Here is an 18212-nt window from a genome sequence, read left to right as displayed (position 1 = left end):
AATAACTCACCACATGTTAATGAGAAGGGTGTGCTTGAAAGGATGTACATAACTCTGCAATTTTGGGTAGCATTAGAGAGAGTCTCAGTCTTAAATCATTTTCCACACACAGTCTGTGTCTGTATTTAGGTTTCATGCTAGTGAGGGCCGAGAATCCACTCTCACATAGATACGTGGTTGCAAAGGGCATCAGTGTCTTAACAGTGTGATTTGCCAAGGCAGGATACTCTGAGCGCAGCCCAATCCAGAAATCTGGCAGTGGCTTCTGATTAAATTCAATTTTCACAGAACTGCTTGTTGCAATTTCGATGAGTCTCTCTTGTTCAGATATCAGTACGATGACTGGAGGCAGGGCATGAAAGGGATAACGAATCCATTTGTTTGTGTCATCCGGTTTGGGAAAGTACCCATGTAATTGCGCACCCAACTCACTCAGGTGCTTCGCTATATCACATTTGACAATTGTCCGTCAGATTGAGTTAATTTGCACACAAAAAAAATCATACAATGATGGAAAGACCTGTGTGTTATCCTTTGTTAGTGCAGACAGAGAAGAGCTCCAACATCTTAATCAATTTTGTTCCGCACATTGAATATAGTCGCGGAGAGTCCCTGTAATCCTAGATTCAGATCATTCAGGCGAGAACAAACATCACCCAGATAGGCCAGTCGAGTGAGAAACTCGTCATCATGCAAGCGGTCAGACAACTGAAAATTATGGTCAGTAAAGAAAACTTTAAGTCCGTCTTTCAATAAATAAAACATGTCAATACTTTTCCCCTTGATAACCAGCGCACTTCTGTATGTTGTAAAATCGTTACATGGTCGCTGCCCATGTCATTGCATAGTGCAGAAAATACACGTGAGTTCAGGGGCCTTGCTTTAACAAAGTTAACCATTTTCACTGTAGTGACCAAAATGTCTTTCAAGCTGTCAGGCATTCCTTTGGCAGCAAGAGCCTCTCGGTGGATGCTGCAGTGTACCCAAGTGGCGTCGGGAGCAACTGCTTGCACGCGCGTTACAACTCCACTATGTCTCCCTCTCATGGCTTTTGCACCATCAGTACAGATACCAACATGAGTAGCAGCTATGTTTGGCTACATACGGACGCTAGTGGAGAGTAACGGTTAATGTGATTGAATGTTAACTACTTCACTAGGTTACCTGTATTTGACATTGTGTTGTTATTTCGCTGAACAGTAGATGGTTTAATTTGATTTTTGGCAGTAAAACGAGGCTACTCAGGCAGGAAAAAAAACCTCACCCAAATGTATAGCCCCGTTGGAAAATATAAATGGACTGTTTGAAAATGTGAAAAACTTTTTTTTAAATATTTTTTTTAATGTGAATCACATTTTTATTAGGGGTACCCCCGACAGAATTGCGCATACCCTGTGTGTACCCTGTACCCCAGTTTAGGAATACCTGCTCTAGAAGTGTCATTGGTCTATATTAGCAGTTAGTCAATGAGCATACCTAACAATGGATATAAAAAATGCATAACATTAGCATATATAATGAACAAAAATATCAATGAGACATGCAACAATTTAAAAGATTTGACTGAGTTACAGTTAGGACCTAATCTATGGATTTCACATGACTGGGAATACAGATATGCATCTGTTGGTCACAGATACCTTAAAAAAACAAAGTAGAGGCGTGGATCAGAAAACCAGTCAGTATCTGGTGTGACCACCATTTGCATCATGCAGCACGTCACATCTCCTTCGCATAGAGCTGATCAGGCTGTTGATTGTTGGCTGTGGAATGCTGTGCCACTCCTCTTCAATGGCTGTGTGAAATTGCTGGATATTGACAGGAACTGGAACACGCCATCCCAAACACACTCAATGGGTGACATGTCTGGTGAGTATGCAGGCCATGGAAGAACTGGGACATTTTCAGCTTCCAGGAATTGTGTACAGATCTTTGTGACATGGGCCCGTACATAATCATGCCTAAACATGAGGTGATGGCAGTGGACTAGTGGCACGACAATGGGCCTCAGGATCTCGTCACAGTATCTCTGGGCATTCAAATTGCCATAGATAAAATGTAATTGTGTTCATTGACCGTAGCTTATGCCTGCCCATACCTTAACCCCACTGCCACCATGGGGCATTCTGTTCACAACGTTGACTTCAGAAAACCGCTCGCCCACACAACGCCATACACGTGGTCTGCGGTTGTGAGGCCGGTGGGACGTACAGTACTGTCAAATTCTCTAAAACGACATTATGGTAGATAAATTAACATTCAATTCTCTGACAACAGCTCTGGTGGACATTCCTGCAGTCAGCATGCCAATTGCACGCAACCTCAAAACTTCAGACATCTGTGGCATTATGTTGTGTGACAAAACTGCACATTTTAGAGTGGCCTTTTATTGTCCACAGCACAAGGTGTACCTGTGTAATGATCATGTTGTTTAATCAGCTTCTTGATATGCCACACCTGTCAGGTGAATGGTTTATGTTGGCAAAGGATAAATGCTCACTAACAGGGATTTAAAAAAATGTGTGCACAAAATTTGAGAGAAATACACTTTTTTTTGTGCGTATGAAACCTTTCTGGGATCTTATATTTCAGCTCGTGAAAAATGGGACCAAAACTTTACTTGTTGCGTTTATATTTTTGTTCAGTGTATATGCACAGCCACATCTTGGGAGCCCAATCACATCACACAATGCTTAATACCAATCACTCTCTCTCTCTCAATCTCCCCCTGAAAGAGTGTAATTCACTCTGACAGATAGCACCTGACAGGTCTGCCTATTCACTTCACCAGCAACCCTGTCTCCCTCCACCACCACATTATTCAGCCTGTCATATTAACTAGTACCTGATCATGGTTCTAAGCCTTGTGATTACACACCTAGATGATCAGGACAGCGCTTCTTCAAACATGAGGTGGATGTCTTTCAATGTTTCTCTCACACCTGTCAAATGTGCTTAGCTTCAGGATGATTAGGTTGTATTTTAGGGCCTGTATCAAGTATCAGTTCCTCCCTGTCCATATAATATTTTTCATCATTATCTCAAAAGCAAAACTGATACTATACTTTGTATTGTAGATTACTGATATATAGATTAGACATGGGACCAAAGTACTGTTTGCACTTTAGCTAGTAGGCTAGCTCATTATCTGTGTGTAACAATATAATGTAAATCAGGGATAGTCAGCTAGATTCAGCCACAGGCTGATTTTAGGTTGTAGCAGATGGTCAGTGGGCCGGAACATAATTATAATATTTTGTACACTGAACTTTGACCACAACTAAACCCAATAAGAGATTATATTTGAAAATAACAATAATTTCGTACCTTGATTACATTGATCACATATGTCTATTTTTTTATTCTTGGGAATGCTTAGGAACAGATTCCCGAGATATTATATATATTTTTTGCTGAATTTCTGTTGATCACCAGCAGAGGGCGACCATTTTGAATCCATTTTCACATTCACTCTGTTGGTAATGCTGACAAATTGGATCATACCTCTAAAAGTAGCAGAGATCCCACTCTGGAACTTTGATACATTATTTTCAAGAATATATACTGTATAAAAAAATGCCAAATCAAAAATTGTATATTTTCTATATTCATGTTTATATTTTAAAATGTTATTGAAATCATAATTACTACTCATATTACAGAGAAAGCAGTAAAGCTTCATATGACACCATTGTTTTCTTTGTAGAACCAACAGTGCATTCGGAATGTATTCAGACTTTTTCCACATTTTGTTATGTTACTGCCTTATTCTAAAAAGGATTACATTGTTTTTTCCCCTCATCAATCTACACACAATACCCCATAATGACAAAGCAAAAACCATTTTTTTGACATTTTTGCAAATGTATTACAAATATAAAAATGAAATATCACATTTACATAAGTATTCAGACCCTTCACTCAGTACTTTGTTGAGACACCTTTGGCAGCGATTACAGTCTCGAGTCTTCTTGGGTTTGCCAGTAGCATATCACCCTGCATACCACTGCTGGCTTTCTTCTGAAGCTAAGCAGGGTTGGTCCTGGTCAGTTCCTGGATGGGAGACCAGATGCTGCTGGAAGTGGTGTTAGAGGGCCAGTTGGAGGCACTCTTCCCTCTGGTCTAAAAAAATATCCCAATGCCCCAGGGCAGTGATTGGGGACACTTCCCTGTGTAGGGTGCCGTCTTTCAGATGGGACGTTAAACGGGATCCCATGGCACTTATCGTAGGGGTGTTAAACCCGTGGTCCTGGCTAAATTTCCAATCTGGCCCTCAAACCGTCACCTAATAATTGGCTCCTTCCTCTCCCCTCTAACTATTCCCCAGGTTGTTGCTGCAAATGAGAATGTGTTCTCAGTCAACTTACCTGGTCAAATAATGGATAAATAAATAATGACACTATAAGCTTGGCACACCTGTATTTGGGAAGTCTCTCCCATTCTCATCTGCAGATCCTCTCAAGCTCTGTCAGGTGGGTGGGGAGCGTTGCTGTACAGCTATTTTCAGGTCTCTCCAGAGATGTTCAATCTGGTTCAAGTCTGGGCTCTGGCTCAGTCACTCAAGGACATTCAGAGACTTGTCCCGAAGCCACTTCTGTGTTGTCTGGGATGTGTGCATAGGGTCGTTGAACAATTCGGAAGGTGAGGGCTCTGGAGCAGGTTTTCATCAAGGATCTCTTTGCTCCGTTCATCTTTCCCTCAATCCTGACTATTCTCCCAGTCCCTGCCGCTGAAAAACATCCCCACAGCATGATGCTACCACCACCATGCTTCACCGTAGGGATGGTGCCAGGTTTCCTCCAGACATGACGCTTGGCATTCAGGCCAAAGAGTTCATTCTTGGTTTCATCAGACTAGAGAAACTTTATCTCATGGTCCAAGAGTCCTTTAGGTGCCTTTTGGCAAGCTCCATGCAGGGTTGGAGTGGCTTCCGTCTTGCAACTACCATAAAAGTCTGATTGGTGGAGTGCTGCAGAGATGTTTGTCCTTCTGGAAGGTTCTCCCATCTCCACAGAGGAACTCTGGAGCTCTGTCAGATTGACCCTCGGTTTCTCAGTTACCTCCCTGACCAAGGCCCTTCTCTCCCGATTGCTTAGTTTAGCCTGGTGGCCAGCTCTAGGAAGAGTCTTAGTGGTTCCAAACGTCTTCCTTTTAAGAATGATGGAGGCCACTGTGTTGTTGGGGACCTTCAATGATGCAGAAATGTTTTGGTACCCTTCCCCAGATCTGTGCCTCGACATAATCCTGTTTCAGAGCTCTATGGACATTTCCTTCGACCTCATGGCTTATTTTTCTCTCTGACATGCACTGTCAACTGTGAGACCTTATATATACAGGTGTGTGCCTTTCCAAATCATGTCCAATCAATTGAATTTACCACAGGTGGACTCCAATAAAGTTGTAGAAAGATCTCAAGGATGATCAATGGAAACAGGATGCACCTGAGCTCAATTTCGAGTCTCATTGCAAAGGGCCTGAATACTTATGTAAATAAGGTATTTCTGTTTTTTAAATATTTTTAATACATTTGCAAAAATTCCAAAAAACCTGTTTCACTTTGTGGGTTATTATGAGTAGGTTGATGAGCAAAACAGTTATTTGATCAATTTTAGAATAAGGCTGTAACGTAACAAAATGTGGAAAAGGTCAAAGGGTCTGAATACTTTCCGGATGGACTGTACATTTGAAACACTATTGAGTCTTAAAGGAAGCCTGGGTAATGCCAAAATCTCATATGCCATTTATTTCTCAATGATTATTTTAGATACAAATCTCAAATATACTGTATGCCACGTGACTGTGGCCAAGACTCATCTATGGCCTTGTGTCAATTGAGAACGGTTTACTAAATCAGTGGTTCTCAATTCTCTCCTTGGGGATCCCCAGCTGTTCAGAGCTAGCACAACTGATTCAACTTGTCAATTAGCACAACAATAACTCCTAAGGAATTTTAACAGTAAAATATGGCTTACCAGAATAACCCTGTATTGTTCTTCAAAAGGATCGAAAAATAACTTTTGAGATTGATAAAAAGTTATTTAGATAACCATACTCCATAAAGGTTCTATAAATAACCAATAAAAAGGGTTCTATATAGCACCTAAAACAGTTGTATAGCATAGCAGAACAAGGTTTTGCAGCTACACTACCGGTCCAAAGTTTTAGAACACCTTATCATTCAAGGGCTTAAAAAAATATTTTTTACTATTTTCTACATTATAGAATTATAGTGAAGACATCAAAACTGTGAAATAACACATATGAAATCATGTAGTAACCAAAAAAGTGTTAAACAAATCAAAATATATTTCATATTTGAGATTCTTCAAATAGCCACCCTTTGCCTTGATGACAGCTTTGCACACTCTTGGCATTCTCTCAACCAGCTTCACCTGGAATGCTTTTCCAACAGTCTTGAAGGAGTTCCGACATATGCTGAGCAGTTGTTGGCTGCTTTTCCTTCACTCCACGGTCAGACTCATCCCAAAACATCTCAATTTGGTTGAGGTCTGGGGATTGTGGAGGCCAGGTCATCTGATGCAGCACTCTCCTTCTTGATCAAATAGCCCTTACACAGCCTGGAGGTGTTTTGGGTCATTGTCCTGTTGAAAAACAAGTGATAGTCCCACTAAGGCCAGACCAGATGGGATGACGTATCGCTGCAGAATGCTGTGGTAGCCATGCTGGTTAAGTGTGCCTTGAATTCTAAATAAATCACAGACAGTGTCACCAGCAAAGTATCCCCACACCATAACACCTCCTCCTCCATGCTTCATGGTGGGAAATACACATGTGGAGATCATCCGTTCACCCACACCGCACCTCACAGAGACACAGCTGTTGGAACCAAAAATCTCCAGTTTGGACTGCAGACAAAAGGACAGATTTCCACCGGTCTAATGTCCATTGCTCATGTTTCTTGGCCCAAGCAAGTCTCTTCTTATTATTTGTGTCCTTCAGTAGTGGTTTCTTTGCAGCAATTTGACCATGAAGGCCTGATTCACGCAGTCTCCTCTAAACAGTTGATGTTGAGATGTGTCTGTTACTTGAACTCTGTGAAGCATTTATTTGGGCTGCAATTTCTGAGGCTGGTAACTCAAATGAACTTATCCTCTGCAGCAGAGGTAACTCTGGGTTTTTCATTCCTGTGGCGGTCCTCATGAGAGCCAGTATCAGAAAAGGGTTCTTAATAGCACCAGACAGGTTTTATTCAGAACCTTTTGAGCATCAAATCAAATCAAATTTTTATTGGTCGCGTATAAATGGTTAGCAGATGTTATTGCGAGTGTAGTGAAATGCTTGTGCTTCTAGTTCCGACAGTGCAGCAATATCTAACAAGTAATCTAACAATTCCACAACAACTACCTAATACACACAAATCTAAGTAAAGGAATGGAATAAGAATATATACATATAAATATGTTGGTAAATTAATGCACTTAAAATGTATGCACTCACTACTGTAAGTCTCTCTGGATAAGAGCTTCTGCTAAATGACTCAAATGTCAAATGTAATGGTTCTTTATAAAACCTTAAGAAAAAGTTTTTTTATAAACAATACAAAACATACACATACAACAGCATACAAACACAAACATGAACAACATAACCCTGCCCAGCCCCAGAACCACCTGCTCATACCCCCATCTCCAGCATCACTCTCTGCCACATGGCCTCAAACTGCACCATTTTGTTTCTCTCCATAGCCCACACACTGTCAACATTTAGATAATAAAGCATTTGACCTTTCCATTGTGTTAACGACGGAGGATTGGTTGATTTCCAGTTTTTAAGTATACGTTTTTTTCAAGATGATTGACAAAAAAGTATTGTCCAACCCATCGGGTATCTCACTGCACCCTCATATGCCATGTCTTGAAATATGCTCATAGGCGGGTTAAAAGTACATTTACATTGTAATACTTCTGACAGCCAACATTCTAACTCCGCCCATAATGTTTGGACTTTACAGCATTCCCAGAAGGTATGGATTATTGAGTCATTGTTCATTTTACACTTAAGACATGACTCAGCCATTTTGCTGTAGGTTTTATATTTAAAAAATCTATACATTAGTTCATAGTGGATTATACGTACATTCTATGCCTTTAGATTTTCATGTGGACCAACGTATCTGTGAATTCTAAAAAGCTATCCAAGGATTGTTCCATAGCGTTGGTATGTAAGGAGTGATATTGATTCTTCCATGTTGTTCTAATGTTCTTAATTATGAAGTTGTTAATGTTCTTTGCTCCATCCTTTGAAAACAGACAGGTGAAAAGATTGCACCTCTTCATTATATAGCATGCACCTCTACATTATATAGCATGCACCTCTACATTATGTACCCATTGTTCCTCTTTACTGCATTTAACTATACATCGCAAGTAAAAGCCTTGGGTGGCGAGTTGATACAATTTCAAGTCTGGAAGGTTAAAACCACCCTCAGACTTAGGAAGATGTAAAACGCTCCTTTTTATTCTATGAGTTTTATTAGCAGTATAAAGTTTGTTATGACCGAGTATACTTTTTTAAAGAATATGTTCGGTGGGGTAATTGGTATTACTGAGAATAACTATAAAAACTTTGGGAGCCATGCCATTCTGAAAAGGTTTATTCTACCTTTAAGATTTATGGGAAGATTGTTCCATTTAATTAGAACTGCTTTCATATTGTTAAGGAACGGGATAAAGTTATCTTTATATATTTGTTTGTCACTTATTAAGCATCCTATGTATTTAAAAAAATGTGTGGTCCACTTAAAGGATTGCTGTATAATTATTCTTTATATTTTTCCTATTGCCATTATTTCCTTTTTTCCCACATTAATTTTAGATTCTGAGATTTTATTGTATTCAGAAAATATTTGTTTTCAAGGGGGGCATTGAGCTTTCAATATTGGTCAGGTATATCAGGAGATCATCTGCAAATACGTTTAGTTTATATTCATGTTTACCAATACTAATACCTGTCTAATTCTTTCTGCAAGCAGTTCAATTGACAGTGCAAACAGGAGGGGGAAAGAGGACATCCCTGTCTTGTGCCTCTTTCTAAATCAATTTCATCAGATAATGTATTATTTGTGTATATCTTTGCTTTAGGACATTTATATAATATTTTTATTACATGTATTATTTCAGCTGGAAAGTTGAAAACTTCCAAAGTTGTGAATAGAAAATGCCATTTAAGATGGTAGAAAGTCTGATCAACCTATATCTTGTTTTTTTGCGTATTGTATTCAACTAAAACATGTTCTTGTATTTGTTTGTGTCTATTTTTAATAAACCCTGTTTGATTGATATGTATCAAGAGTGATAAGACTTTTGCCATTCTATTTGCTTATGAGCTTTGTCATTATTTTATTGTCACAATGTATTACACTTATGGGTCTGTAATCAGCAGGGGACTCTTCAGATTTTCCTGATTTTAATATAACTGAAATAACTGTTTGATACATGGAACTAGGAAGCACTGAATTGAGTGAGGTGTTTTGTCATTTGTGTAAGTAGGGGAGCTACTTTGTCCCAAAATGTTCAATATTATTCTATGGGAAAGCCATTCATTCCTGGTGCTTCTCTCCGTATGAATGTTTTAACAGTGTCTAATATTTATTTTGGGGTCATCTCTGTTTTTATTGAATATTTTGTCTGCTGATAATTGATTCAAGGTTGTTGAGTCTAAGAAGACTGTAGGATCAGTCTGTCTGTTGTTTAATTCAGATTTATATTGATTGTAATTATATATTATTATTAAATTATATAATATCAAAAAGGTGTCTGCTATGGTTACAAGCCAAAGAACTCTTATATAGAACTTTTTGTTTTTAGTATTTATTTAACCTTTGCCATCGTAGCATGTTTTGAACTTGCCTCTTTGTTTGTTAGTACATAGGGATGGAGAGGAAATGGGTCGGTGGAGGAGAGGAGAAGAGGTTATGTTTCATTGTTTTTTTGGCTTTTGGTTGTACAACAATTTGAAATATTTGTGAAATATCTGGTAGAATTTGTAGGACGTGATTTGATACGTTGTTTGGTGCTGTGTTGTTTATGCTTGCTAAGTATTGTAGTTACCTACGGTCAGTTTAAAATGAGACCAAGAGAAAGATTTCCATCTCACATCATAGTATTGGTATACTGTAAATGGAGAGGAAGACTTTGTTGTTAGGCGTAATCAGCTTTTTAGCATCCTACAACAATAAGGTGAGACCACAAATATACTAAAGACAGGAATAAGAAACACACAGTATTTTTATCTATTTCAGGTGCGTCATCTCCTAGCTGAAATGATCAAAGCATGTTAACAACATACATAATTAATTTGTCAGATATGTTTAAGGACCGATGCAGCCATTTTTGTATCAATATTACAACTTTTCATGGTAACAATGAAGTACCTTACTGTAATAGTTTTCCCAAAAACTAAAATAGTTTTAAGTTTTTTTTTTTTCTCAAGCAATAATTTTTCTAGGACTGTCTGGGAGTGGTCTGACTGGGGAGGGGAACACTGAAAACTAGCTGTTATTGACAGAGTTTTTGAACTCTCTTTGTTATTGGTCTATTATCCAATTTATCGACTGGTGATGTCAACAGGCAAGCCAAAACTCCCGCCCATGCAAACCTTCTGATTACAAAGAACTGTGTAGATTGTACTTTCAACCAGCAAGTATGAGGAAATAACACTGACCAACTTTTTTCACACTTTTTGAGTGTTAGTTTTCAGATGTTTTACAATATGAAACAAAACACTGAAAAATGTGTTTTTTAATGCACTGGGCCTTTAACTAGAACATTTCCCCAAAATCTTCACTGGAATACTTTATAATTTTCACTTTGAGTTTTCTGTAAATGTAGTATGTAATATGAGGGCTCTATTGTACTTATTGCTCACGTTCATGCCTTATGTGTCTTTTCTATTATTTTCTCTTTTTAGGTGGAAGTTTCTATTATGTGCCTAGGTGTGTCCAACTCCCATCTCTGAGGAAAAGGTATCAAAGGTCGCTATACCATCAACCACAAGCAGAAGCTTCTGAAGGACTCTGGGACATCCAATCTCTGACCTCCATACTGTAACAGTCCACAGATCCCTGAGTAGATAAAGCCGCCACGCCATTGGACGAGGACAGTCACACTAAAGGAGCCAGATGGCACTGCTAGCCAATCAGCTGATGGATTCAGCCAGGGTTGTGAGTGGCATAAATGGAAGGGTGGACATCTTCCCACAGTTCCTGAGGGTACAGAACCAGGGTCACATGACCCAGGTCAATAGCACCCAGGAAGACACGCGCAAGAACAGGAAGTACCCGTGCCAACTGTGTGGTAAGCGCTTCCGCTTTAACAGCATTCTGTCGCTGCACATGCGCACGCACACAGGCGAGAAGCCCTTTAAATGCCCTTACTGTGACCATCGGGCAGCACAGAAGGGCAACCTCAAGATCCACCTGCGCACTCACAAGCAGGGCAACCTTGGGAAAGGCCGTGGCCGGATCAGAGAAGAGAACAGACTGCTCCATGAGCTGGAGGAGAGGGCCATCCTGAGGGACAGACACATTAGGGATGGTCTAGGTGGTCTGCCCCAGCCACCACGACCCCACATAGCCCAGCCCCAGCAACCCAAGCCTGCCTCTACCACCACCCAGCTCCCCTTGACCTTCACAAGTTCTGGCCCTGTAGAGACTCTATCACTGCGATCCACTTCCCCCAAGATGACCACCACAGGCCAGGAGGATCACACCCAGGCCCAGCCTTCTGCAGGCTTCCGTTGCTCCTTCTGCAAGGGAAAGTTCAGGAAGCAGCAGGAGCTAGAGCGCCACATCCGGATCCTCCACAAGCCCTACAAGTGCACCCTGTGTGAGTTCGCCACCTCCCATGAGGAGGAGCTCATCAGCCATGTGGAGACGACCCACATCGCCTCCGAGTCGGCCCAGACTCAGAGGCCCGCGCTGGGCAGCGGTCGGGGCGTGAAGCACCCTGGTGGGGAGTTCCCCTGCGAGGTGTGTGGTCAGACCTTCAGTCAGGCCTGGTTCCTCAAGGGACACATGCGTAAGCACAAGGACTCGTTCGAGCACTGCTGCCAGATCTGCAGCCGGCGATTCAAAGAACCCTGGTTCCTCAAGAACCACATGAAGGTCCACCTCAACAAGCTGGCTGCTAAGAACAAGCAGCTCCCTGCTGACCAGGGGGTATCTGTCAGCATGACTAGTGTAGCCCAGGATGCCCACTACATCCACCTCTACTCCCAGTATATCTCAAGCCTCAACAGCAGGTTCCTCTCCGCTGAGAGAGCGGGCCATTCAGAGTTCCAGCAGATCTTCGCCACAACTGGCATTGGGATGAAGGTGAAAGAGATGCTGGGTAGGATGCTGGCACCAGGACATGATTCAATGACTGAGGGGGAGAATAATCGCTCTTTGTTGGGCTTAAATAATCTGGTGCCTCCTCTGACTGCCAGCAGCAGGGAGTATCAACTACAGGCTTCTGCCAACAAGGGAGACAACCTCAATAGCTACCCAGGCTGGCAGGTCATGGCACCAGGACCGGCTGTAGATGAGGGAGACCTATACACAGCTAAAGAACAGCAGCGGGCCTTCCTGGCTAAGCGAAGGGTGTCATTAGATGAGCGACAAGCATCTGTGAGCGAACCAGAGAACCAGGCTATTAGTAGGCCTAGCAGCCCAGGACTGAGCCATGTCTTGCAGGGGAGCCTCATAGGACCATGCTTCTCTCAGACTGGCAGTACCCAGGATGACAGCAGCCTCCCCTCCTCCCCAGTCTCAGGTACAAAACCGTCTTTCCTTACTTAGTGGTTGCAGATGGTTTAAGACATTGTTGTTTCTGTTTTTCTAAATGATTTGTTATAGGTCTATTTATGCATTCTGTATTATATGGTCAATATTTTACAGTAACTGACATATCCTCAGTTCCAGGGTCAAGGTCAAATAGATGACCAGCATATGGTGACTTCAATGGGCACACTTATATGGAAAGGATGTTTGAGAACTTCCATAAATCGTCCATATGTTCCAAATGTATACCATTTGCTATCCCTCCCATCATGCATAGACTAGAATGGAACACAACTGCACTGTTCCATTAGGAGATAAAACTATGCCTTTGGCTAAACTTCACTAATCTATTCAGGTGAACTTGTCTTGAAGCACAGGGTCAGTACAGCAGCATATCCATACAAAAAAATATAATTAGTAATAATAAGGACTTTCTTTGCTTATTAACTTTAATGTTGTCATGTTGAATGCTAGAGATAATTAGCCTCTGCTATTTTATATCAGTCCAATTCCAACCCCTTGCCTTTCCTACGGGGCACAATATGTTAATGCATGCCATCTGGTGTTTTTAATGATTTGATATATACCACCTGGTGATTTTTATGATTTGATATACCACATGGTATTTTTATTGATAGTCTTCTGTTCCACCTGGTGATTTTGATGATTTGACTCCCTGGGTGCATGCTTTTCTTGTCATGGCATTCTGTTAACACATTGTCTGCATTCTAGCTGCAGCTCTAGTATTTTCACATAAAAATATAAGCTTCCTCATCTCCTCCTTAGCTTAGAATTCTGGATCTTTTACAGACCTGGGTTCAAATGCTATTTGAAATTCTTTCAAATACTTTAGCTGTTTTCGATTGAGCTCGCGTGTTGCAATGGAACCAATAGAAACGTCCCCAAAGTGCAAACGACCACCAGGCACCTGAGCACTCCAGGTAGACTAAAGCAAACACACAAACTATTGGAAATGTTTCAAATAGTCTTTGAACCCAGGTTTGATCTTCTAGCAGGGTTGTTGAGAGTCAGTGTCTCTGACACGGTTTTGGGGGATTTGATTCACTGTTTCCCCAAATGAAGGCCGCGAAACAGAGATAAATGGATCAGGTCTAATCTTGTTAAATGTTTTGTTGACATATTGTCTACTTATACTTGTATGCACATGTAAATACCAGCATTTTAAGGGTAATCCTGCCACAGCCCTTTACAAAACAGCTACAATCTATGGTATTTTCAGCTTCTCCTGCTTCCCCAGTCCCCAGCCAATACTACAGTCCTATGTTTGTAAAAGCTAGCTGAGAATGAATCGGAGGAAGTCTGGGCTGCCACATTCGGTATCAGAGTGTAATTTGAGTCGATATTAAGCATGGAAACTAATTCATTTTAAAGGTCAGGCGTCAGTGCTTCTTTAAATGATGGATCCCGGCTCGCCTCTCCTCATCTTGTTCCCCTAGTTCCTGTGTAATGGAGGACTCACTCAGGGGCTTAAGGACTGCATTGTTTTGCTCTGACAATATATCCCCGAGACCTCTGCAGCTGCTCCCCATGCTCACAATGACAGACTAATTAACACAATCACACACTGCTGGCCCCGGCTCAACACGCAGGTCTGCTGCGGGACAGATAGGTAAATCCTACACATATGGAGAACATACAGGCACTAAGTGCAAGTCTTGATGAGGGGCTTTAGGAATGGGATAAGTTTGCTGCGCCTGCTAACTGATCGAGTGTGTCTCGATGGGCTGGAGTATTACAGTGGCTGGGAGGAGTTCTAATTCAGGAGATGTTGAGGAATTATCATTGTTGCCAGATGTTTCAGCTTGAGACACATTGATTAGGCCTGAATAAGTGGCTGTTTTATTCCTAACCAAAATGGCTGTAGTCATGAAGTTATACTGATGTTTCCAATATGGATAGCGGATACAGTTGTCAGAGTTAACGACTGCTTTACTAGATACAGTAGATGCAGATAAAGTTGTCCAAATACACTAGTGATACAAGTGTCAACATGTTAGATTATGTTCTGTTTACTCATATGGATACTAGCTAGTGTTGAGAATGGTGTTCTTAAAATCTAATCAAGACAGATGAAATAGTCTAATTCTAATCTTAGATTGTGAATAATGACTCGTTTAAAAAAAGATAAACTAATGGGAGTGCTTTAGAGGCCCCTGACCTACATCAGAGCGTCTGGATTTGAATTGGGAACATAAACATGCCTGAAATCCTCTGACAGTTATTCATTAGTCCTATTCAAACTCTTAACCCCAAGGTCAATGTGCATGTAATGATTTCGTCCTCACTTAGTCTTTGTTCCTTTCCCCGGCCTTCACGCTACTTCTACTGTATACATGTTAACACGTTACGAGTGGTTACAGAGAGACAAGGAAGGATCATGTTTAGGGGGATAGAAATCAATGCAACTGTATTTAATCGTTCTAACTTCTAGTTCTATCTGATGATGCTTAAAGGGATAGTTCAGAAAAAAACATCTACATTTGTAATTTCGCTGAACAATCCCTTTAAATGTGTACCATAGCTGGGGTTTTTTAAATGCACAAACTGGGCCTATACAAGTAGATTTGAACACTACTGATTTCTGATTTGTAAACCGGATTACCTTTTGGCTTGACTTCCCATTCTCACTTCTGCCCCTTAATCCTCTTTTTAATTATTATTGCAGATAAGAGGTATGAGGCTCAAATGAAGCTCAAAATGCTTGTTTTCCTAGACGCTGATAAAAAGATTTACCGTGGGAGTTGTGAACACCTGCCTTGAAATATTGTTCCACGTCTCCTGAATGCCATTTGGCTTAATTGACTTGGAAACGTCCCAAATGCGTCATTGACAATGTGGTCTAATTAATATTAATAATATATGCTATTATAAACATCAAAGAACATCTGGTGCACTTATTTTCTCCCCAGCAGTCTTGTGTCTCTTCCTCTCAGATGGTTTCATCTTAAAGCAAACCACCAAGGTTTATTCATTTAGGTGTTTTAGTTTATACTGCATGTATACTTTTATAATAGAACAATAATGCGTGTGCACACACTCATGTGTGTGTGTGTGTGTGTGTGTGTGTGTGTGTGTGTGTGTGTGTGCGTGTGTGCGTGTGTGTGTGTGTGTGTGTGTGTGTGTGTGTGTGTGTGTGTGTGTGTGTGTGTGTGTGTGTGTGTGTGTGTGTGTGCGTGCGTGCGTGCGTGTGCACACACTCATGTGTGTGTGTGTGTGTGTGTGTGTGTGTGTGTGTGTGTGTGTGTGTGTGTGTGTGTGTGTGTGTGTGTGTGTGTGTGTGCGTGTGTGCGTGTGTGTCCGTATACATGGGGGTTGAATACATTGAATAAAGAATGCATTTCCATATGAAATGAATCACTTTCCCCACCAGCTGGATGCTTTGCCACAGCACATTATTTGAGTTCTTATTTTGCATTTCTAATCGCAGGCTGTATAACTCATATGCACCACTTCATTGTATGATCCTCTGTGTTAGGTGAGAGAGGCAGGGCCCTGTAATGATACAGTAATTGGAGTTTGGTTGATCAATCGAAGCGCTAAAATTACTCTCGCACATAATGTGGGCCTCAGCAGTGTAAGTAAATCTAAAACTGATTAAGTTAGCATGAACAACACAATTACAAAGATGGCACCCGTCCAAAGACAAGAGAAAAGGGGAGAGTCGGGTGTTGAGTCTTTGTTTGGTTTTGCTGCTCTGGGGGGTATTAGCGAGCAAATGTGTTTATGAAAGAGACAGTGGCCAAAGATAAGGTCACATATGTCTGTGTTCTGCGTTTTAGGCCTGCTGGTAATTTCATGGTAATGTTTTTTATTTATTTTTATCCTCAACAAGCCAGTTTGGTGAAAATACACTACTGGTGTGAAAATGTGCATATTTTCATCATGCAAATGTTTTAATATTTGCATGAAAATCTGTCACCAATTGGATAGAAACCTAGCTAGTGTGTCTGTCTGTCTGATAGACTGCCGTTAAGCAGTAGGAGTTTACTGGACTCACTGGGCAAAAACTGGTTGAATCAACGTTATTTCCACTTTATTTCAGCCAAAATTTTCAATGTGAGGACAGTGAATCAACTTAGAAAACGGATTGGATTTGCAAAAAGCCATCAAGGTAAGGGAATTTTTTCCTAAATCGAATAACGTGGTAAATTTTTTTGTTATTCACATTAGTTGACAACTCAATCTAATGTAAATCAAAACTAGACGTTGAACTGACGTCTGTGCCCAGTGGGGAGACAATGGGTGTGGTGTTTCTGAGGAGGCTCCTTGCCTGCTCACTGTCCTGGCTGGACACACACACACACACACACACACACACACACACACACACACACACACACACACACACACACACACACACACACACACACACACACACACACACACACACAGTGTGTAGTTGACTGTGTGTAGTTCAAGGTCATTTATATGTGATTAGCAGTGCTTTCTACCTCATTATTAGTGTGGGGCTTTATGATCTGGTCCATTCAATTCATTTATATTCCTCTCTCCTCTAGCTATATTATGTCATTTAAAATTCTAATATTTAAAGAAAGGCTCTTTAAAAATAAAATAATGTATCATTAAATGATGGATGGTGTTAGTATTAAAGTTGGAGACAGCATAACAAACAACTCTAGATCATTAGAGATTGACCTCAGGGAGAAATTCCTCAGGGTCAGGTCTGATCTGGGGTTGTTATAAAATGTATATTTCAGCCAAGGGGAAGGAATCATTGTTGTAAGTCAGATATTAGTCCATTAAATAAGAACAATAAGGCATCAATATGCATAGAATTAAATGAACAGTGCTGGGCTTTATCTCGCCATCCCAGACGCCACATCCCTAAAAGACACAGTATAATATATGACCTGACCTTCAAATGCCAGGAGAGTGTTAGACAATAAACTGCCAATATTTGTGGTTTAATGGCGGCGGATGACTTTTACAGTAATTGGAATGGCACCGAAACAGCTGGGCTGCTTAAAGACAGAGGAATTGAAGCCGTGTGTCTCAAATGGCATACTACGCTCTATATACAGCACGACTTTTGACCAGAGCCCTGGCCAAAAGTAGTGCACTATATAGGGGATGTGGTGCCATTTGGGACACATTTGGATATCTCAGACAAGCACTAACTCAAAATTGTGGAAGTTTATGTAACCCTATAGGATAGGCTGTTATTACACAGCTCAACCTAACATGACACATGGTGGGAAATGTTCATGTATACAGAGTCCATATTAGGACAGGTACCCAAATGACTTTAACACAAGCTTCATGGACATGTGACTTTGTCCTAATATGAACATCGTACAGGTGAGACGTCAATCCAAGTTGCTCACCAAGTTCATGGGGAAAAGCCAATTATAGAATTTTCCTCACTCTGCAAAAATGAACTCAACCAAAC

The 18212-nt window shown here is 40.9% G+C and overlaps 1 protein-coding gene across 1 annotated transcript in view; it reads left to right on the top strand.

Moving 5' to 3' along the window:
* Positions 1-18212, top strand: part of LOC109888893 (zinc finger protein 536-like) — a 41178-nt gene that overhangs the window by 7529 nt on the left and 15437 nt on the right. Inside the window, 5 exon segments of the mRNA XM_031821525.1 lie at positions 10930-10984; positions 11073-11088; positions 11091-11127; positions 11130-12773; positions 16845-16913. Of these exon segments, the coding sequence (XP_031677385.1) occupies positions 10930-10984; positions 11073-11088; positions 11091-11127; positions 11130-12773; positions 16845-16913 (1821 nt within the window).

Source organism: Oncorhynchus kisutch, linkage group LG4, assembly GCF_002021735.2.
Source record: "Oncorhynchus kisutch isolate 150728-3 linkage group LG4, Okis_V2, whole genome shotgun sequence".
NCBI lineage: Eukaryota > Metazoa > Chordata > Actinopteri > Salmoniformes > Salmonidae > Oncorhynchus > Oncorhynchus kisutch.
Note: the sequence above shows the minus strand (reverse complement) of the source record. Positions and strands in the feature narration are given on the sequence as shown.